We start from the raw sequence: 23509 nt of genomic DNA, 5'->3' as shown, positions 1-23509 counted from the left end.
GAGTGTAGGGTGTAGAGTGGAGGATGTAGAGTGTAGAAGAGTGTAGAGTGTAGAAGGGTGTAGGGTGTAGAAGACTGTAGGGTGTAGAAAAGTGTAGGGTGTAGGGTGTAGAAGAGTGTAGAGTGTAGAAGAGTGTAGAGTGTAAATTGTAGAAGAGTATAAAGTGTACAGTGTAGAAGAGTGTAGATTGTAGGGTCTAGAAGAGTGTAGGGTCTAGAAGAGTGTAGGGTGTAGAAGAGTGTAGAGTGTAGAAGAGTGTAGCTTGTAGGGTGTAGAGTGTAGAGTGTAAATTGTAGAAGAGTGTAGAGTGTAAATTGTAGAAGAGTGTAGAGTGTAGAGTGTAAAGTGTAGAAGAGTGTAGATTGTAGAGTGTAGAGTGTAGAAGAGTGTAGAAGGGTGTAGAAGACTGTAGGGTGTAGAAGAGTGTAGATTGTAGGGTATAGAGTGTAGAAGAGTGTAGGGTGTAGAGTGTAGAAGAGTGTAGATTGTAGGGTGTAGAGTGTAGAAGAGTGTAGGGTGTAGAGTGTAGAAGGGTGTAGGGTGTAGAAGACTGAAGGGTGTAGAAGAGTGTAGAGTGTAGAAGACTGTAGGGTGTAGAAGAGTGTAGATTGTAGGGTATAGAGTGTAGAAGAGTGTAGGGTGTAGAGTGTAGAAGAGTGTAGGGTGTAGATTGTAGAAGAGTGTAGGGTGTAGAGTGTAGAAGGGTGTAGGGTGTAGAAGACTGAAGGGTGTAGAAGAGTGTAGAGTGTAGAAGAGTGCAGATTGTAAAGGGTACAGTGTAGAAGAGTGTATATTGTAGGGTGTAGAGTGTAGAAGTGTGTAGGGTGTAGAGTGTAGAAGGGTGTAGGGTGTAGAAGATGGTAGGGTGTAGAAGAGTGTAGAGTGTAGAAGAGTGTAGATTGTAGGGTGTAGAAGGGTGTAGGGTGTAGAAGAGTGTAGATTGTAGGGTGTAGAAGAGTGTAGAGTGTAAATTGTAGAAGAGTGTAGAGTGTAAAGTGTAGAAGAGTGTAGATTGTAGGGTGTAGGGTATAGAGTGTACAAGGGTGTAGGGTGTAGAAGACTGTAGGGTGTAGGGTGTAGAAGAGTGTAGGATGTAGAGTGTAGGGCATAGAGTGTAGAAGAGTGTACAGTGTAAAGTGTAGAAGAGTGTAGAGAGAAGAGTGTAGAGTGTAAAGTGTACAGTGTAGAATAGTGTAGGGTGTAGAAGAGTGTAGAGTGTAGAAGAGTGTAAAGTGTAGAGTGTAGAAGAGTGTAGAAGAGTGGAGATTGTAGGGTGTAGAGTGTAGAAGAGTGTAGAGTGTAAAGTGTAGAAGAGTGTAGATTGCAGGGTGTAGAGTGTAGAAGAGTGTAGAGTGTAAAGTGTACAGTATAGAAGAGTGTAGATTGTAGGGTGTAGGGTGTAGAGTGTAGAAGAGTGTAGGGTGTAGAGTGTACACTGTAGAAGAGTGTAGGGTGTAGAGTGTAGAAGAGTGTAGGGTGTAGAAGGGTGTAGGGTGTAGAAGAGTGTAAAGTGTACAGTGTAGAAGAGTGTAGATTGCAGGGTGTAGAGTGTAGAAGAGTGTAGAGTGTAAAGTGTACAGTATAGAAGAGTGTAGATTGTAGGGTGTAGAGTGTAGAAGAGTGTAGGGTGTAGAGTGTAGAAGAGTGTAGGGTGTAGAGTGTAGGGTGTAGAGTGTAGAAGAGTGTAGATTGTAGGGTGTAGAAGAGTGTAGATTGTAGGGTGTAGAGTGTAGAAGAGTGTAGAAGGGTGTAGAGTGTAGAAGAGTGTAGGGTGTAGAGTGTAGAAGAGTGTAGGGTGTAGAGTGTAGAAGAGTGTAGGGTGTAGAGTGTAGGGTGTAGAAGAGTGTAGGGTGTAGAGTGTAGAAGAGTGTAGAGTGTAGAAGAGTGTAGGGTGTAGAGTGTAGAAGAGTGTAGGGTGTAGAGTGTAGAAGAGTGTAGGGTGTAGAGTGTAGGGTGTAGAGTGTAGAAGAGTGTAGGGTGTAGAGTGTAGAAGAGTGTAGGGTGTAGAGTGTAGGGTGTAGAGTGTAGGGTGTAGAGTGTAGAAGAGTGTAGGGTGTAGAGTGTAGGGTGTAGAGTGTAGAAGAGTGTAGATTGTAGGGTGAAGAGTGTAGGGTGTAGAGTGTAGAAGAGTGTAGAGTGTAGGGTGTAGAGTGTAGAAGAGTGTAGGGTGTAGAGTGTAGAAGAGTGTAGGGTGTAGAGTGTAGTAGAGTGTAGAGTGTAGAAGAGTGTAGGGTGTAGATTGTAGGGTGTAGAGTGTAGAAGAGTGTAGGGTGTAGAGTGTAGAAGAGTGTAGGGTGTAGAGTGTAGTAGAGTGTAGAGTGTAGAAGAGTGTAGGGTGTAGATTGTAGGGTGTAGAGTGTAGAAGAGTGTAGGGTGTAGAGTGTAGAAGAGTGTAGGGTGTAGAGTGTAGGGTGTAGAGTGTAGGGTGTAGAGTGTAGGGTGTAGAAGAGTGTAGGGTGTAGAGTGTAGGTTGTAGGGTGTAGAGTGTAGAGTGTAGAAGAGTGTAGGGTGTAGAGTGTAGATTGTAGGGTGTAGAGTGTAGAAGAGTGTAGGGTGTAGAGTGTAGGGTGTAGAGTGTAGAAGAGTGTAGGGTGTAGAGTGTAGAAGAGTGTAGGTTGTAGGGTGTAGGGTGTAGAGTGTAGAAGAGTGTAGGGTGTAGATTGTAGGGTGTAGAGTGTAGGGTGTAGAGTGTAGAAGAGTGTAGGGTGTAGAGTGTAGATTGTAGGGTGTAGAGTGTAGGGTGTAGAGTGTAGAAGAGTGTAGGGTGTAGAGTGTAGGTTGTAGAGTGTAGGGTGTAGAGTGTAGAAGAGTGTAGGGTGTAGAGTGTAGAAGAGTGTAGGGTGTAGAGTGTAGAAGAGTGTAGAGTGTAGGGTGTAGAGTGTAGGGTGTAGAGTGTAGCTTGTAGGGTGTAGAGTGTAGGGTGTAGAGTGTAGAAGAGTGTAGGGTGTAGAGTGTAGGGTGTAGAGTGTAGGGTGTAGAGTGTAGATTGTAGGGTGTAGAGTGTAGGGTGTAGAGTGTAGAAGAGCGTAGGGTGTAGAGTGTAGATTGTAGGGTGTAGAGTGTAGGGTGTAGAGTGTAGAAGAGTGTAGGTTGTAGGGTGTAGAGTGTAGGGTGTAGAGTGTAGGGTGTAGAGTGTAGAAGAGTGTAGGGTGTAGAGTGTAGATTGTAGGGTGTAGAGTGTAGGGTGTAGAGTGTAGAAGAGTGTAGGTTGTAGGGTGTAGAGTGTCGGTGGACACACTGTCAGTGTGAGCTGAATCCTGAGGTTTGAATAAATTTCCAGTGAAGTTTTCATTAAAGTGTGAATGTGATAAAACTCTCACACAGTTTCTGAACTCACTGACCTCAGACTGTCCTCATGGGCGTGGACTAATATTCATGATTGATTGACAACTCAGTGTCTGAAGCTTCATGACCAACTCTCACTCTCTCTGTTCCCCCCCCCCCCCCCCCCCCCCCCCCCGACTCTCTCACTCTCAGTGTTTCCCAGTATTCCGGAGAGGCCGGGAATGCCATGTCCTGGAGAGGACAGTAAGTGTCTTTTCTGTTGTCCAGTGTGTTTGTTTAAGATGTGGAATGCAGATATTTGTGTGTGTGTGAGAGAGAGAGAGAGAGAGAGAGAGAGAGTGTGTGTGTGTTGGACTGATTTGCTGAATCAGCACATCTTCTGCTTAATGCTTCTGAATGTGTCTAGTTGTCATCTGATGTTCATCATATATCTGTGTTTGAGGTGTGGATGGAAGTGTGTGTGTGTGTGTGTGTGTGTGTGTGTGTGTGTGTGTGTGTGTGTGTGTGTGAGTGAGATGTGGGTGGAAGTGTGTGTGTGGGTGGAAGTGTGTGTGTGTGTGTGTGTGTGTGTGTGTGAGGCAGTGGCGTGCACAGACATTTTGGGGGGCAAGTGCTCTGGGGGGAAAAAGGGCACTTTTTTGCGCATGTGGAACACCTTATTATAAAAGTCTGAGATTTAACCCTCCTCTTGTGTTCGGGTCGCCACTGACCCGTTTTAGTTTTTAAAGGTGTAAAACAACCACTTAATGTTAATTTATTACATCAAGGCTTTTTGACTTTGCCAGGAATCTCTAGTTGAACAAAATAGAAAAAGAAATTTTTGTTTTCCTAAATCTGAAAATGGTCTAGCAAAAAATATAATACTTATGTGCAGTTGTTTCTGTATGCGACGGGCTACTTCACGACAAAATAATTACAGCTTGGGCTTAGAGGGCAAACAATACATTTTCACTCGATTCATGTGTTAGCTGGCTGGTGGGGCAGGGGAAGAGCTGACTGACTGCCCGATGTGTTGTCTGCGCTACGACAAGGCCGTGGCTTCCAGGACGCTATGCTGCTGCAACCTCACATTGAATGCACTGCACGCTTGTTCACGTGACAGAGCAAGAGAGACAGCGGTCCGGTGTGTGTGCGGAGGCGGCACACATCGGGACGTTATTTTCACACACGCTTTTAATGCCGTGGCTTTTCTAAAAGATCATGTCGACATTGGCCTCAGTAAACTGTAAAAAAAAATTCAAAAGGGCACTTTTTTGGACAGAGGGGCAGGTGCTTGAGCACCACCTCGTGTCTATCTGTGCACGCCACTGGTGTGAGGTGTGGGTGGAAGTGTGTGTGTGTGTGAGGTGTGTGTGTGTGAGGTATCATCACAGTGAGTGTTTAATAAAACTAATTAAAAGTTTTTAACCTGTAGTGCACCAGATGTATGTGTTTGGGGTGTGTGTGTGTGTGTGTGTGTGTGTGTGTGTGTGTGTGTGTGTGTGTGTGTGTGTGTGTGTGTGTGAGAGAGCGCGAGAGAGAGAGACTGAGGCATCACCACACTAATTAAATTCTTTAAAGTGTATGTAATGCCTTAATGTAATGCTTTTAAAATTAATATATATCATTAGTAACGACCGAAATGAATTAATAAAGCAGGGGGAAAAATAATATTAATTATTTGTTATTTTATTATCAAGCACAAAACTATCGATAATTCATGGTGGCCGGGTCCCGAAAAAAAGCAGCCTTGTCCCAGGGCTAATCTTGCATGACGTCACGCGTAGAACCCCGGTTTATGCAAACGAAGTGGGCAGATTTGGTGTCGCCTACTAATAATAAATCTGATTCATCAATTGTTCATCAGCACCAGAACGACCACATGAGAATTACTGGAGCAAAAAGAAACCCATTTATTTAATAAATGACATTTGATCTGACATGTGGACAGTTTGCCGATTCGCCTATTATCACCCACTTCATATTTTCTTCAGTAATTACACTGAATAAGTGTATGCTTTAAAGATTATGTTTCTGCATTTATTGAGGTACATGTAAATATTTTCCCTATATTTTGCAGCGGCTAGCTTAGAATAAAAATCCACAAACCAGTCTGTGTTTCCAAGTCTCTCTACCTGGTGGTACGCTTTCAGCAGTGAGTGGGACTGTGGTGAACTGGCAGTTTCTCATCTTGGGGGCTCGAAAAGATAACCATTTACTCCAGAATATCCTTGATAATCATCTTCCCTTTCATCCGACATATAAGAATCCCAATCACTGTCAGGATTCTCTCCAAAACATGATTCCATATTGAGACCGAAGCATTCGGGCTTTCACAGCCAGACTCTGTAACAGTTTCTTCTCTCATGCTATCAGACTCCTCAACTCTGAGGGACTGGACTGATTCTCACGGACTGTTGAACACACACTCACACTGCAATCTTTGCACAGTGGACAATATTGCACTATTGCTTTACAATGTCTCTCGTACACACAAAGTTTACACTTATTTATTTCCTTTCATATACTACCTCAATATGCACACTCGACTCTGCACCTTATGTTGCTTGTATCTGAACTTTTATATTGTTTGTGTCGTTTATTGTCCGTTTATTGTTTGTCTTTTGGGTCATTTACTGTCTGCAGTGTTGCACTTGTTGCACTCTTGCACTTTATGTTGTTATATGTAGACTTGTAGTCTTGTGAGGTTTAATGTAGCACCGTGGTCCTGGAGAAACTTAGTTTCATTTTAACTGTGTACTGTACCAACTGTATATGGTTGAAATGACAGATCAAAAGGCCTTGACCTTGAGACTGGTCTAACCACTGCTGTGCACAGGAACAAAACTGATACCAGGATCTTTGTTACACGTGTGACGTCACGCACCCCTTTGGGATTTTCCAGATCAGTCTCAGCAGATTCCGTGAAAATCGGCTGATCTTATTGATTTTCCATCAATTTATGGTCTTTTGGATCAGCTAGGGTTCAAAAACACACGGTCAATCAGCATAATGATTGTTGCTTTGTACAAGGAAAAAAGTGGGGTTTAGGGACGTTATTTTCACTTTAACCTGTAGTGTTTCATGTCTATGTGTTTGGAGCGGGGGCGGCGTCGGGGGCAAGGGTGTGTCTGGATTGTTTGAACATGTTGTGGGGCATCAAACATAATCTGTGCTCCTGAGTGGTGCAACAGAAAAACATTTGCCGTAACATCTGGAGTTGACAAGTTCGAATCCTGACAGTTCCACAGCCATGCTGGGGGGAGGCGCATACTCGCTCTCTCCTGTCAATCACAGAGACGCTAGCCAATAGTGGAGGTCTCCCAGCTCAGGTATGCGGAAGAGGGTAGATAGCAGTTTCCTCCAAATGTGTATAGGATAAGACATAGTGGGATGGGATATGATCGGATCAGGAATTAGGACTGGATCAGGAATGATTGGGGTCAGATAGGAAGGTGGAATGTGATTGAGACAGGATGGGGTGGGGTTGTGTCACATGAGATATTATGGGATATTATGAGGTGGTTATAGAGCAGGACACAAAGGGACACAATAACTTTAATCATCTCTCAAGGGGAAATTCCTGTACCGACAGTCTGCAGAGATAAAACACACAAAAGTGTAAAATAAAATGTGTGCACTGACTATAAAATAAACACAACGTACCTGAGTGGTAAATAAATAAATAATCACATGAGGGTGATGATGGCTACGATGAGCTGAGGATAAATTCACTTTTTAAAACACAAGGATGAAAGTTTTATTCCATATCAGATGTGAGTTTCTGCTCCAAAACACACACACACACACACACACACACACACACACACACACACACACACACACAAAGAGCACCGATACAATCGACAGTTCGGTCCGGTTTGTGTTCGTGTTCCACACTGAGGAACGTCAGACGATGGCAGGGTTTTAATTTTGGTGTCGGTTTCACAAACAGAATGAGATTCAGTTTGATTCGATTTTATTTGTAAAGATTTTATTAATGAACATTATCACAAAGCAGCTTCACAGAGGGAAGGATTAATAACAAACCTGGTAACTAAAGAGACCTTAAATATAGTGATCTTTTAAATTATAACTTACACACACACACACACACACACACACACACACACACACACACACACAGAGCGCCTCTAGCCCAGCCTGAATCTTTGTTTCCATGCCAGATTTTCCTTTAAACCCTTCAGCTGTTTGCCCCCAGCACCCAGGAGACTACACCCTGGGTGAGAGAGAGAGAGAGAGAGAGAGAGAGAGAGAGAAATGGTGTGTATTTAGTGTAGACGTCACTCTCTTCTGCTTCATCCCTGATGCTCATCAGACAGAGTGAGCGACAGAGCAGAAAGGGAGGGACAGGAAAATACAAATAAGGAGCAAGAAGAGAGGGAGAGAGGGAAGGAGGGAGGAAGGGAAGGAGGGAGGGATGTGCGGCTCGTGGGCCGGTGCTTACACAGAGAGAGAAAAGCGCTGAAGGGAGCAGAAAAGGAGGAAAGCTGAATCGGTGAGCAGGAAATACAACACCCACTCATCCACCCATCCATCCCTCCACCCATCCATCCATCCATCCATCCATTTATTCATTCCTGCATCTAATTGTCCAGCTGACAGAATGTCTTTGTGTTGGGATGTGGCTGACATTGAGCTAGCTGGAGAAGAAGATGCCCTAGCTAGCATCCTGTACTGTGTGTGTGTGCAGGGTGGGAAAGCAAATGAGATACTGTCATCTTTTACCTTCTCTCTCTCTCTCTCTCTCTCTCTCTCTCTCTCTCTCTCTCTCTCTCTCGCTGCAGTGGTGTTTTGGCCGCAAGTCCTGCTGGTCAGGCGCGTTTTGCTAAAAACCTCTTAGCAAGTGTGTGTGCGTGTGTGATTAATATTGCCTACCTGGCAGTCTTTACTCAGAGGGAGAGGCAAACAGAAAGACAGATAGAGGAGAGGATCTCCATCTCTTGCTAGTTTGTGCACAAAAGAAATCTCAGTCGTGTCCCAAATCTACGATGCACCCTAAGAAGTGTGATGGTATGTGATTATCTGTATCATCTGAGATGTTTTCTGAGCTCTTGAAATGTCTTGTGATGGAGTGATGTGTGAGGAGGGAAGTGTGTGTGTGTGTGTGTGTGTGTGTGTGTGTGTGTGTGTGTGTGTGTGTGTGTGTGAAAGAGATATTTATGTCATTTATTCTCTGTCTTTCTCCGAGGTGTAAATAGACACTCATGCATTATTCAGGTCTGACAAAATTAGCCAAGCTGCACCCAAACATAGCACCTAGCTAACCGAGAACTAGCATGTGTGTGTGTGTGTGTGTGTGTGTGTGTGTGTGTGTGTGTGTGTGTGTGTGTGAGACAGATGTGAAAACACAAGGCGTCTCATTCACACTGTCCTCAGATTAGTTTTAATGCAACAATGGATAATTGTATGTCTCTGTGCATGAGCAGAGCCAAATGCATAAACCTCGCTGTCCTGGATGTTTCATTTATATAATAATAATAATAATAATAATAATAATAATAAAATGCAGATAAAAATACTTTACATAGAATTAAAAAGCTAAACCAGCAAAATAACATATAACAATAAAAACTAAGTCTCTTTATTATAATGAATAATGCTGTAATAAACACATGGTGTTTGTGTTCAGGTGAGTGCTGAGCTGTAAGGTGTTGATTGGACTGGAATAGTCAGTCAGCCGAGTATTGAATGTGATGCTCATTTCTGTATATTTAATATGTGAATTTTTGTAACAGATATAAAATGTGATGTTCAGTAGTCAGGATGCTGAACACTGAGATGTGTATTGAGTTGTATAAAGGGTTTTATATCCACAGCAACCGCAGAACAGTATTGGGTTGAGTTGTATAAAGCCCCAGAACAGTATGTGGACATGTAAGAAGCCAGACTTACAGATGAATTTCACTGTATTAGAAAACTACATTAAACCAAGTGGCATTGATTTTAAAGAAATATAGCTGAAGCTTTTCAAGCAAAACACTTCTCAAAAATCATTACATTTAGAATAAAATATAAATAATTATACTGTTAAAAATCAGACTAAATATATTCAGACACTCAATAGTTTCTTCAGTAAAGAGTTACAGTATTTTAGGAATTAGCTTTCCAAACTTTGTTTTGCAGAACTTCTGACAGCATCTGGGTCTGGAATCACCCAGTTCCTGTAAAAGTAGTGACGGAACATTCAACCAAAACACTTTCAGTTCATCCAAACTAGAGCATCAACAACCTGCTCATTTCTTCTCCATTGCATTTCATTGATGTCCAGGGCTATGGAGATTATTTCAGGGCTCTAGGGTTTAGTTCGAAGCTATAGCATTTAGTTTAGAGCTGGAAGGTTTAAATTGGGGCTGTAGGGTTTTGTTCAGGGTTGTAGAGTGGAGTTCGGGACTGTAGGGTTTAGGTCGGGGCTGTGGGGTTTAGTTTGGGGCTGTAGGGTGCAGGTCAGGGCTGTGGGGTTTAGTTTGGGGCTGTAGGGTGCAGGTCAGGGCTGTTGGGTTTAATTTTGGGTTTGTATGGTTTAGTTTGGGGCTGTAGGGTTTAGTTCAGGGCTGTAGGGTACAGGTCGGGGCTGTATGTTTTAGTTTGGGCTGTATGTTTTAGTTCGGCACTGTAGGGTTTAGTTCAGCACTGTAGGGTTTAGTTCAGCGCTGTAGGATTTAGGTCAGGGCTGCAGGGTTTAGATCGGGCTGTAAAGTTTAGGTCAGGGCTGTATGTTTTAGTTCGGGACTGTAGGGTTTAGGTCGGGGCTGTAGGGTACAGGTTGCACTGCAAAAAATTGAAAACTGAATTTGAGGAGCAAATTACTTAATACGGGCGGCACAGTGGTGTAGTGGTTAGCGCTGTCGCCTCACAGCAAGAAGGTCTGGGTTCGAGCCCCGTGGCCGGCGAGGGCCTTTCTGTGTGGAGTTTGGATGTTCTCCCCGTGTCCGCGTGGGTTTCCTCCGGGTGCTCCGGTTTCCCCCACAGTCCAAAGACATGCAGGTTAGGTTAACTGGTGACTCTAAATTGAGCGTAGGTGTGAATGTGAGTGTGAATGGTTGTCTGTGTCTATGTGTCAGCCCTGTGATGACCTGGCGACTTGTCCAGGGTGTACCCCGCCTTTCGCCCGTAGTCAGCTGGGATAGGATCCAGCTCGCCTGCGACCCTGTAGAACAGGATAAAGCGGCTACAGATAATGAGATGAGATGAGATGAGATGATCTTGCTGCATGGACAGATATTTTTACTTGATAAGACATCTTAGAATAAGCTGATTGCAATCTAGAACTAGGTTTAATAATCTCAAAATTGGTGTCTTGCATTCTTCTAATTGGAAATGCTAGATCGTTTCAACTATTTTCAAGATATTTTCACTTGCTAAGACATCATTTTTTGCAGTGCAGGGCTGTAGGATTTAGGTCGGAGCTGTAGGGTGTCAGTTTTTCATTGATTGATTGATTGATTGATTGATTGATTCCGAACAGTAAAGAAGATATAAAAAAATAAAAAATGCAATAATCAAAACATCGTTATAAACAAACGGAATAGTGTGGCCACAAGGCAGTAACATAATAATGTTCGGAAAGGATTAGGAAGAAGTAAATAACTTATCAAATCCTAACCCTCTATACCACCGCTAATCAAACGTCACTTTCCACCATAATAAACTATATATACTAGTGCATCTCAAAAAATTAGAATACCATGAAAAAGTTCCTTTTTTTCATAATTTAATTCAAAAAGGTAAACTTTCATATATTCTATATTCATTACATGTAAAGTGAAATATTTAAAGCCTTTTTGTTTTAATTTTGATGATTATGGCTTATAGCTCATGAAAATCAGAAATCCAGTATCTCAAATTATTAGAATATTCCCTAAGATCAATCAAAAAAAGGATTTACAATACAGAAATGTCCAACTTCTGAAAAGTATATTCATTTATACACTCAATACTTGGTTGGGGCTCCTTTACCATGAATTACTGTATCAACGCGGTGTGGCATGGAGGTGATCAGTCTGCGGCACTGCTGAGGTGTTATTGAAGCCCAGGTTGCTTTGAGAGTGGCCTTCAGCGTATCTGTATTTTTGGGTCGGGTGTTTCTCATCTTCCTCTTGACAATACCCCATAGATTCTCTATGGGGTTCAGGTCAGGCAAGTTGGCTGGCCAATCAAACACAGTAATATCATGGTCAGCAAACCATTTGGTAGTAGTTTTGGCACTGTGGGTAGGTGCTAAGTCCTGCTGGAAAAGGAAATCAGCATCTCCAAAAAGCTCGTCGGCAGATGGAAGCATGAAGTGCTCTGAAATCTCCTGGTAGATGGCTGTGTTGACTTTGGACTTGATAAAATACAGTGGACCAACACCAGCAGATGACATGGCACCCCAAATCATCACAGACTGTGGAAACTTCACACTGGGCTTCAAACACCTTGGATTCTGTGCCTCTCCACTCTTCCTCCAGACTCTAGAACCGTGATTTCCAAATTAAATAACTTTTTAAGTATATTCAAATTATCATATGCTCCATCAATGCTATTCTCTCTATAAACTGATTCCCAGTCTTGTATTAATAAATCATTATTTAATGCAAACATGGCCTCCTCAGTCCTAACTCTTCTGTACTTAAGTTTATGGTCTGTCACATTTCTCTTATGATTACAGTCAAATTGTAAAAACTGGTAGATGATCACTAATATCATTGATTAAAGGGGTACAAAATATAATATATACGGTTGCTGATGTGACAAAGTAACGTATTCTTAAGTATTCTATCAAATTTATGTACTAGAAAACAACGAAATATCTTGGTAATTATAAATATAATACTTTATACGCTAAACCGCACAAGAGTCGCCATTTTTAAAAGACCGTGACGTCAGCGCTACCCACTGCACTAGCGGAACTCTCCGAAATAGAGGAGATAAGCGTGTAATCATGGCGTCGGGCGCATCAAGTGAAAGCGACAGCTCTGTCGAATCATACGAAGAGATCCCGCAAGACACACTGCAAGCAGGCTATGGCTTAGAAGGGTACCAGTTTGAACCTAGGAGAGGTACTCTCGACTCCGGTGATGAAATAAGAGAAGAAAGCTCGGATGACGGCGAGGATGAGACTGATGCTGACCATGGGCATGGCGAGCGTGGGGCAGAGCGTCTGCGTGCAGGTGACACGGCATGGTGCTCGTGCGGAAAATGTAACGTGGAGTTGCTCACGAGTCCAGCAGAATTTATTTGCTGCAATGAGATAGGCGCCACCCGTGGACTTGCGAAATCGTCGCAAGAGGCAGAAGCAGGTATTTCACACGTGCTATTCCCAACCTCAATGAGCCAACACAACTGGGCACATACATACGTCATGAGTGTTACACAGAGAAAATGAACGTGCATTCTGATTGGATAAAATTAATATCATGGCGGGCTGTTCAAACTGCGGAAATAGTTTGCTCGAGCTACTTTCAAAACACTATAACTTTCCAACCTTAGAACAAAAAACTTTTGTAAGTCTTGAATAAGGTTCGTAAATGTGTGTTTTATTGTTATATTTACTCTATATATTGCCCTCTGTTCCCCTTTAATATTCCACTTGTAATGTTTTATTATCTATATCATTGGTAAATATATTATCTATTAAGATAGCACTATGGTCAGTAATTCTGGTGGGTCTGGTAATTTTTGGGTGGAGACTCATACTGTACATGGTATTAATAAATTCCTCAGTCATACTGTGCTTATTAGGGTTCAACAGATCAATATTAGTATCCCCACAAATGAAGATAACTTTTTTTTTTATTATCTACTGTAAATGTCTTTTCTACCCAGTCCTTAAACGCCTCTACACTAGTTTCTGGCGCTCTATATATACAGCTAATTAATACATTTCTACTTTTTTCAATATTAATTTCGATTGTTAAACATTCTAATAAGTTATCAATCACCGCTGTCATGCCATCTATTAACTTATAATTCAAATTACAGTCCACATACACCGCCACTCCTCCTCCACCTTTATTTTTCCTGTTTATAGAATTAAATTCATATCCAGCCAGTTGGAAATCCACTCCTTTCTCCAGGTCAGTCCAGCTCTCCGATATGGCGATTATGCTGAATGGATGAGTAAACTGACTTCAGTATTTCTTGATGTGTTTGAAGTTAGCGTCCCTGCTTCTGCTGTTGAAGTGTATTATTGATCATTTCCCCACAGCCTCAGTGGACTGATTGGACTGTTCCTCTGTGTAATGGTGGCGATTGTCATTAATGGCTGAGAAAAAGTTATTGTCCGGGTCTGTGTCATTTTCTGTATCCAATAGTTTGTGGTCAGTGAATTCATGTGGTTTCAGTTCCAGGTTTTCATAATCAACAAGCAATTGCGTGAGCCGAGTAGTGTTCCGAGTAATGGATGAAAGAGTTATTTCGGTGTGTGTCATGGCTGGGTTTGGTGTAGTGTCACGTCGGTATTGATTACCGTACAGTCCCGATAGCCATCACTGGTATTTGTCCAAGTCCTCGATGTTCCGTATGACCAGAACTCTCGCCTCCTCCGGTGTACCGTTCAGCTTGATGAATGCTTTGCAGTTGGTGATCCATGTTGATTGAATTTAATTTTCCTTCTTCAGATGTCGTGCTTTTCTGGCGATGTCAGCATTGCGTTTTGTCAGGTGCTCGTTGATGTAGACGTTTGTATCTTTCAGTTTCCTTCCTTGTTTCAGCAGTGTAGCTTTGTTTCTGGCTGGTGAATCTCCTGATGATGGCGGTGTTCTCCTGGTCTCTCCTGGGTAGAATGTGGCAGGCCTCGACGTTGCTGCAATCAGTATCGATTCCCTTTGATTGTAGGAATGCCGACACTTGTTGCTCCACGGAGTTGCTGCCCAGTTCATCAGATTCTCCCTCCCTGGAACCTTGAACCCTGGAACCATTTCCGTTTCCGGTTGAGAGTACGTCGTGCACGTTCTGGCTGCCGCTTCTCACCAGAGCTTTTTTTTTTTCTTTTTCTATTTTTTTGTGTGTGTTTGTGTAGTTTGATGTTTGTTTGAGTGTTTTCTCCACCGGTTGTGGTATAGCTCCGGACCCAGTTTTGGGCGTCGGTTCCCTCCAGGCCTTGGTTCGCTGTGGGTGATGCCTGCGCTCCTAGCTGTGGACTGCAGTGAGTTCATTGCTCATTTTACATCATGGTTGTCCAGCGCTCTGCGCTTTAACGCTTGGCGTGATGTTCCGAGCGATGCTGCTCGGTGGCGTCGCGGCGGCTGTGCAGGCGGTTTGGGACACACCAGCGCTCTGCGTGGCGGAGCTTCTCTGCTCGCTTTGTGGGTCCATGGCGTGCTGTTTGAGCGATGTTGCTGACGGCGTAGCGGCGGCGGTGCTGGAGATGTAGGACTTGTTTTCATGCGTTTTTGGTGGGACTGTGGCTGCTACACCACGGGAATTACATCCTGACCCCTACTTGGTGGACTTTTTACTTTTTATTTTTTATTTATTTATTTATCTCATCTCATCTCATTATCTCTAGCCGCTTTATCCTTCTACAGGGTCGCAGGCAAGCTGGAGCCTATCCCAGCTGACTACGGGCGAAAGGCAGGGTTCACCCTGGACAAGTCGCCAGGTCATCACAGGGCTGACACATAGACACAGACAACCATTCACACTCACATTCACACCTACGCTCAATTTAGAGTCACCAGTTAACCTAACCTGCATGTCTTTGGACTGCGGGGGAAACTGGAGCACCCGGAGGAAACCCACGCGGACACGGGGAGAACATGCAAACTCCGCACAGAAAGGCCCTCGCCGGCCCCGGGGCTCGAACCCAGGACCTTCTTGCTGTGAGGCGACAGTGCTAACCACTACACCACCGTGCCGCCTTATTTATTTATTTATTTATTTATTATTATATTTTTTTAATTTATTTTTTTTTCTTTCTTTGTCTATTATTGTAAAGCGTCCTTGGGTTTCTTGAAAGGCGCTATATAAATGTAACTTATTATTATTATTATTATTATTATTTGTCACTGCTTTTGCATATGACTGGGGTTTAATCTAAATCCCAGTGACGATGACGTCGTTCATCCTGGTGTACTGTTCTAATTCAGCAACTCTGCTCTCCAGGTGGGCGAGACGCCGGTCCTTCTCGGCGTTCTGAGCGACTTCACTTCCGTCACCAGGTCCATGATGGTTTTCTGTTGCTGTTTAATAACAGAAACCTCTTCTGCCAGAAAGTCGAGTGACTTTTTAATGTCCTCGCCTTCCTCGGCTGTAAAGTTCTTTTTTGGTGGCATAATTCACCAATAAATCCATCCAATTCATTAAAATGTTTGGAGAGTCCTTTCCTCACCTCACTGCCTTTCCGAAGTTTCCCGCCAGAGGAAGTGACGTAACGTCACACTAGTGGTTGACACCACTCCATGATGTTTTGCTTTAGGTTGGCACTGTATGTTTTAGTTCGGGGCTGTAGGGTTTGGTTCAGGGATGTAGGGTTTGGTTCAGGGATGTAGGGTTTGGTTCAGGGATGTAGGGTTTAGGTTGGCACTGTAGGGTTTAATTCAAGGCTGTAGGGTGCAGTTCAGGGCTGTAGGATATACTTCAGGGCTGTGGGGTTTAGTTTGGGGCTGTATGGTGTAGATTGGGGCTGTATGTTTTAGTTCAGGGCTGTAGGGTTTAGTTCAGGGCTGTAGGGTTTAGTTCTAGGTTGGATGGGTTTAGTTAAGTGATGTCGGGTTTAGTTTGGGGCTGTAGAGGGGAGATCAAGGTGGTAGTTCGGGGCTGTTGGGTTTACTTCGGGGCAGTAGGGTGCAGGTCGGGGCCAAAGGGTTTAGATCGGGGCTGTATGGTTTAGTTTAGAGTTGGTAGGGATTAGTTCATGACTGTAGGGTTTACTTTTGGGTTGGCTGGGTTTATTTCGGGGCTGTAGGGTTTAGTACTGGGCTGTAGGGTTTACTTTTGGGTTGTTAGGGTTTAGTTCAGTGATGTCGGGTTTAGTTTGGGGCTGTAGGCTTTAGTTTTAGGTTGGCTGGGTTTATTTCGGGGCTCTAGGGTTTATTTCTTGGCTGTAGGCTTTAGTTGAGGGCTGTAGGGTTTAGGTTGGGGCTGCAGGGTTTAGGTTGGGGCTGTAAGGTGTCGATCAGGGCTGTAGGGTGCAGGTCGGGTTGTAGGGTTTAGTTCAGGGCTGTAGGGTGTATTCCAGGGCTGCATGGTTTAGGTCGGGGCTGCAGAGTTTAGATCGGGGCTGTAAGGTGTCATTCAGGGCTGTAGGGTGTAGTTCAGGGCTGTAAGGTGTCGTTCAGGGCTGTAGGGTGTAGTTCAGGGCTGTAGGGTGTAGTTCAGGGCTGTAGGGTGCAGGTTGGGGCTGTAGGGTGTAGTTCAGGGCTGTAGGGTGCAGGTTCGGCTGTAGGGTGGAGGTCGGGCTGTAGGGTGTAGTTCAGGGCTGTAGGGTGGAGGTCGGGCTGTAGGGTGTAGTTCTGGGCTGTAGGGTGCAGGTCGGGGTTGTAGGGTGCAGGTCGGGGCTGTAGGGTGGAGGTCGGGCTGTAGGGTGTAGTTCAGGGCTGTAGGGTGGAGGTCGGGCTGTAGGGTGTAGTTCAGGGCTGTAGGGTGGAGGTCGGGCTGTAGGGTGTAGTTCAGGGCTGTAGGGTGGAGGTCGGGCTGTAGGGTGGAGGTCGGGCTGTAGGGTTTAGTTCAGGGCTGTAGGGTGTAGTTCAGGGCTGTAGGGTGCAGGTCGGGCTGTAGGGTGTAGTTCTGGGCTGTAGGGTGTAGTTCTGGGCTGTAGGGTGCAGGTCGGGCTGTAGGGTGTAGTTCTGGGCTGTAGGGTGTAGTTCTGGGCTGTAGGGTGCAGGTCGGGGTTGTAGGGTGCAGGTCGGGGCTGTAGGGTGGAGGTCGGGCTGTAGGGTGTAGTTCAGGGCTGTAGGGTGGAGGTCGGGCTGTAGGGTGTAGTTCAGGGCTGTAGGGTGGAGGTCGGGCTGTAGGGTGGAGGTCGGGCTGTAGGGTGTAGTTCTGGGCTGTAGGGTGCAGGTCGGGGTTGTAGGGTGCAGGTCGGGGCTGTAGGGTGGAGGTCGGGCTATAGGGTGTAGTTCTGGGCTGTAGGGTGCAGGTCGGGGTTGTAGGGTGCAGGTCGGGGCTGTAGGGTGGAGGTCGGGCTGTAGGGTGTAGTTCTGGGCTGTAGGGTGCAGGTCGGGCTGTAGGGTGTAGTTCAGGGCTGTAGGGTGCAGGTCGGGCTGTAGGGTGTAGTTCTGGGCTGTAGGGTGTAGTTCTGGGCTGTAGGGTGCAGGTCGGGCTGTAGGGTGTAGTTCTGGGCTGTAGGGTGTAGTTCTGGGCTGTAGGGTGCAGGTCGGGGTTGTAGGGTGCAGGTCGGGGCTGTAGGGTGGAGGTCGGGCTGTAGGGTGTAGTTCAGGGCTGTAGGGTGGAGGTCGGGCTGTAGGGTGTAGTTCAGGGCTGTAGGGTGGAGGTCGGGCTGTAGGGTGGAGGTCGGGCTGTAGGGTGGAGGTCGGGCTGTAGGGTGTAGTTCTGGGCTGTAGGGTGCAGGTCGGGGTTGTAGGGTGCAGGTCGGGGCTGTAGGGTGGAGGTCGGGCTATAGGGTGTAGTTCTGGGCTGTAGGGTGCAGGTCGGGGTTGTAGGGTGCAGGTCGGGGCTGTAGGGTGGAGGTCGGGCTATAGGGTGTAGTTCTGGGCTGTAGGGTGCAGGTCGGGGTTGTAGGGTGCAGGTCGGGGCTGTAGGGTGGAGGTCGGGGCTGTAGGGTGCAGGTCGGGGCTGTAGGGTGGAGGTCGGGCTGTAGGGTGTAGTTCTGGGCTGTAGGGTGCAGGTCGGGGTTGTAGGGTGCAGGTCGGGGCTGTAGGGTGCAGGTCGGGGCTGTAGGGTGGAGGTCGGGCTGTAGGGTGTAGTTCTGGGCTGTAGGGTGCAGGTCGGGGTTGTAGGGTGGAGGTCGGGCTGTAGGGTGGAGGTCGGGCTGTAGGGTGTAGTTCAGGGCTGTAGGGTGCAGGTCGGGGCTGTAGGGTGGAGGTCGGGCTGTAGGGTGTAGTTCAGGGCTGTAGGGTGCAGGTCGGGGCTGTAGGGTGGAGGTCGGGCTGTAGGGTGGAGGTCGGGCTGTAGGGTGTAGTTCAGGGCTGTAGGGTGGAGGTCGGGCTGTAGGGTGTAGTTCAGGGCTGTAGGGTGTAGTTCTGGGCTGTAGGGTGTAGTTCTGGGCTGTAGGGTGCAGGTCGGGGTTGTAGGGTGCAGGTCGGGGCTGTAGGGTGGAGGTCGGGCTGTAGGGTGCAGTTTGGGGTTGTAGGGTGCAGGTTGGGGATCTGAGAAGTGTTGTTGCAGGATTCTGCGCTTTGGGCCATTTTATCCTGTTCAGAATCCAGTTCTGTGTCTGTTCAGTGTTCAGGTTTTTTTCTGTTTAATCTTGAACAGTCTGTCTGTTATGTATTTTTATATTTTTAAACATAGCAGTTTATTTTTGGAATACTTTGTTTGAAAAACTTGTGCTATCTTTCTTTTACTCTTGACCAGACGCCAAAAAATAGAATCTGTGCCTATTTTGGGTGTGCCCATGTTCAGCATTAAATTTATTTGTGATGGAGCAGTGGCGGAATTAGACATGTTCTCAATCGCTCCGAAACTCCACCTGTGCCTTTCCTGTCTCACTGTCCGGAGACTTTGATCTAAATTTTACAGCTGTTAAGACTGAAAAAAGAGTTCTGGATGTATAAGTGGAATACATGTACGTGAATCTCAGTGACTCCGTATAAGAAAAATGTATTTGTGATGTCACACTCCACAACTCGGCTCATATAAAAGTTGACACTCGGGGCTTTAAGAATTAGCAGTTTTTTATAACTATTTCTCGCCTACAAGGCTTCAATTGTATAATTTCTTTTGTGGGAGTTGTTTACAGTGTTTTACTCTCAGACTAGCTTTCGTTATGTTGTCCGTTGTGTGTCTGTACCAGTGTGATTATGGAGGGGTGTGAATTTTGCCCAGCAGGGGGCGCACACTGCTGTCAGTCTACTGAATACTCTGGTGTTCATTAGTCAGTATGTTGAACGCTGTGAAGTTCACTAGTCACTAAATTGAATGCTGTCATGTTCAGGAGTATGCTGAATGCTCTGATCTTCATTCGTCACTTGGTTGAATGTCAGTAGTTCATGTGTTCAACACTCAGTTCAGTCGTAATTCAGTAGTCAGAAATGTGAACACTGATGTCGCCTGCTGGTAAAATTCAGTTAGTCAGATCTTTTCTTTTCATTCTCTGGGACTGAGCAGTATTTGATTAGGGCTTGCTTATCCATCCATCCATCCATCCATCCATCCATCCATCCATCCATCCATCCAACTATTCATTTATTCATTAATTTATTTTTGCTTGTTTGTTTGTTATTAGGTTCTGAATCCTCACTGATCTGGTCAGTTGGTGTGCATTAACAGTTTTTAAAGTGCTTTCTTATAAGTAATTTAAATGTCCGTTAAAGGTGTTGTCAGTAGTCTTTCAGGCTGTCAGTACTTTACACAGTCCCATTAATGTTAATCACATTTTCACTGTTAAACAGGTGAGGAGATGAGGTGGGGTTTCTGAACCCAATGAGCCGTGACTGCTTATAAAAGTGATGCAGTTAGAAATTAGCAGTGAAATTTAGATTCTATTTGACTTTCCTGCAATCAAGGCATCATTTTACACGTTCACACTTCCATCCTTCATCATAATGCAGCAGAGAAACAGCACCACTGCAGAAAAACACCCTCACCGTATCGATTCGGACTCGTTCACTTCTCAGGAGTTCTTATGCAATGTGTTATAATGAAGTGTTAAATTCTACAGCATAGATTAGATTAGATTAGATTAGATTAGATAAAACTTTATTGATCCCTTTGGGAGGGTTCCCTCAGGGAAATTAAGATGTGCATCAGTGCCTGAGCAGTGTGTTATTTACTGACATTATAATTCTATACATGTTCATTTAGGGTCAGATACAAATGTAAAGGTCTGTATTTATCATCTGAATGAAACAAACACTGACAGAATTATATTACTAATGTGTGAGCAAATACTGCATCTGTCTACAGTAATAATAATAATATTTCTAAACAATAAGGAAAGACAGAAAGTGTGTGAATGTCAATAAAATGCTGTGAAATTAGTCCCATGTGCAGTGGTGCAGTTTTTTAAAGGTTTTATCCAATAAATAAATAAATAAATGCGGCAAGTGTGTCCAGGCAAAACAAACCTCAGCGGTAGCACTAATGATGAATATGAAAGAAGATATTGCGAAAAAATGATTTTGACCTTTTTGGTGACCTTGACCTTGATTTTGAGCTTGTCTGTGAACATACTTGGCCAATAACCATGGTACTGATTCTCATTTGCACACCGTACTGCTCTCAGCCAATCAGAACACACCATACTGCTCTCAGCCAATCAGAACACACCATACTGCTCTCAGCCAATCAGAACACATCTGAATGAATATGAAGGAAGATATCGCGAAAAAACGATTTTGACCTTTTTGGTGACCTTGACCGGATGACCCTCAAAATGTTGGAGGTTCTATTTGAGACCAAAGCCCATCTATCCTGAAAGTTTCATGAAGATTGGTCCAGCCTTTTCCCTGTAATATCATTAACAAAAAAAAAAAAACGAACAAACCCCACTGAAAACAAGACCTCGCCCCCTGGCGGACTCCGTCCTGGCCGAGGTAAATGATAATAATGATGTCGTTGTTGTGATGCTGTGTGCTGGAGGGTGTTTGGCTGCAGTGGATATTTCTGATGAAATGATGTGTTTGTAGTTTATAATTTCAGAAAGGAGGATGGTTTTAAAATAGGACGTAATGGAGTGATGAAAACCCATCCCTCCCCTCCCACACTTGACAATCCTTCCTGCTCATTAAGTGTATCTACACTATTTCTTTCTCCTCCTCCATGTTTTTCCTCTCCCACTCTCTCTCTCTGTCTCTCTTTATCCCATGCTGTCACTCTCTACAGCGATGTCACTTCCTCTCTCTTCTCCGTCTACTTTTTCTCTGCTCAGCTAATAATCTTCCATTTCTGCTCGGGCTAAATCCAGATCAAATCACCAGATTTCAGAAAATGTTCCCACCTGACCATTCCAGATCTGCTTCATGCTTCCAGAGATTGTCATTACTCCCAATAAAAAGTGTGCAAAATTTCAGCCTTTTGTCTTTGTTATTTTTTGAGATATAGGGACATGAAGAAGGCCCGAATTTTACCGTAAAAACAGTGCTATAGAAAAAAATTCTGAAGTTCCATAAACCATAACTTTTGAACTATTTAAGCCAGAGGGATATCTTATCTTGCTGAATGTGATGTGGTTCAGGAGTAGTAATTGCTGGTCAGTATTGTGTATTCAGAGGTTCATTACTCTGTAACTGAAACACTGGTGTTCAGTAATCAGTCAGGAGCGTAAATGCTGAGATTCAGGTGTCTGTACACAGTGTGATATTGTCCAGTAGACAATATTTGCAGGTTAGTCAGTAAATTCAACATTATAACATTCAGTAGTCGAGTCTATAATGTTCAGTAGGCAGTATTTAAATGCAGTGCGAAAATATTCAGCACAATGACCTTTCAGAGGTTCAGTCATCGGGATAGTGATCGATGAGTCAGTGAGTATTTTCATAGTGATGCTTGTTACTTGCTATGATGAACATTATGATGTTCAGTAGTCAGTATGTTGAACAGTATGGTGTGTGTGTTGGTGTTGTTTCTGAAACTTTTGTAACTCTGGAGGACATCAGTAGTTTGGTTTTGGCTTACACAAACATTTACACACAACTTCAGTGAAATCTGATAAACGATAAACGAGGCCGTGTGTCTGGAAGATGGTGAAAAGCAGATCGTCCTGCAGTATGATGGATCTCCTGGCTCTTCATCCTCACAGCCTCTTTCTTTAAATAAAAACTTCATGAGCTGAAAACATCCCATGAGTGTAATTTAAAACCGATGGAGTGTGAATTCAGGAAGTAATAAAAATGCTCTAAAGGCAACTTTTAGGAGCTGTGCTTTGGTGAAAAAGAAAAGTAACTCTGACTGTTCAAGCGAGAGCCCTCTGGTGAGAACCCAAACCCTAATGAGAACTCTGGTGAGAACCCAAACCCTAATGAGAACTCTCGTGAGAACCCAAACCCTAATGAGAACTCTGGGTTTCCTCCAGGTGCTCCGGTTTCCCCCACAGTCCAAAGACATGCAGGTTAGGTTGATGTGGGGCGGCCTTGGGCTGAGGTGCCCTTGAGCGAGGTACCGAACCCCTGACTGCTCCCCGGGCGCTCTGGTGTGGCTGCCCACTGCTCTGGGTGTGTGTGTGTGTGTGTGTGTTCACTGCTTCAGATGGGTTAAATGCAGAGGATGAATTTCACTGTGCTTGAAGTGTGCATGTGACAAATAAATAAAATAAATAAATAAAGGTTTCTTAATGAGAACTCTGGTGAGAACCCAAACCCTAATGAGAACCTAACTGTGAGTCAGACTCTCTGTGAGATGAGAAACGGAGAATTTGTGCTGCTGCAGCTGCAGAAATACAATGTGTTCTGGAAATCTGAGTAAGAAAGTTGCTCATATTATTGATCTCCTATTTATATAAAACACTTATTGTTTATTATCCTACAGCACTGTTGAGTTCTAGACTCTGATTGGTCAGAAGCTGTTGATTAAATCTATAACAGCAGCAGTGCAGCCGCACATCTGCACGATTCATATTAATGCGAAAGTTTTAATGCATTACAGTTTCTATAGTAACGGGACACACTCACAGGGACGTGTACAGCGGACGCTCCACATGGGATCAAGCAGATTAAAGAATGTGTGTAATCACTGATATGGTGAATTTCTGTCAGGAGAATTTTTTTAAAACGTTTATGGAAGGAGTCTCCAGTATCAGCTTCTCACACCTTCAGGACAGAAGAGTTTACACTTCTTTGCTGTTTCTCAGTAACATGACAAACTGTGAGTTTTTTGTCTCATTAACTGAGGACAGGAACCAACTTTTAAGAGGAATAAAACACTTTGGGACATGCTGTTATAGGAAAATAATCAACACCAGGATGGTAACAGTAACACAGCTTCATCACATCCCCTCATGGTTCTCTCTGCACAGTTGATTTTCTGTCATTTTAACACATTAAAAAAATATATTTATTTCATCATTTCTGGCTAATTCATTTTGTGTGTTTATAGCTCCACCCTGTTCTCACACTGCTAACTCTGCCCCTGCCCTTAACTTCACCCCCTTCCTCCCACACGGACCTGGGCGTTCCACAGAGGC

General features: G+C 44.4%; 1 protein-coding gene across 1 annotated transcript in view; it reads left to right on the top strand.

Moving 5' to 3' along the window:
* The window catches only part of prkcz (protein kinase C, zeta), a 185085-nt gene that overhangs the window by 16526 nt on the left and 145050 nt on the right, over positions 1 to 23509 (top strand). Inside the window, exon 4 of the mRNA XM_060932674.1 lies at positions 3478 to 3528. Within this exon, the coding sequence (XP_060788657.1) occupies positions 3478 to 3528 (51 nt within the window). The remainder of the gene's footprint in view (positions 1 to 3477; positions 3529 to 23509) is intronic.

This window comes from Neoarius graeffei, chromosome 10 (genome assembly GCF_027579695.1).
Source record: "Neoarius graeffei isolate fNeoGra1 chromosome 10, fNeoGra1.pri, whole genome shotgun sequence".
Lineage (NCBI taxonomy): Eukaryota > Metazoa > Chordata > Actinopteri > Siluriformes > Ariidae > Neoarius > Neoarius graeffei.
The sequence above is the reverse complement of the archived record's forward strand: the minus strand, read 5'-3'. Positions and strand labels throughout refer to the sequence as shown.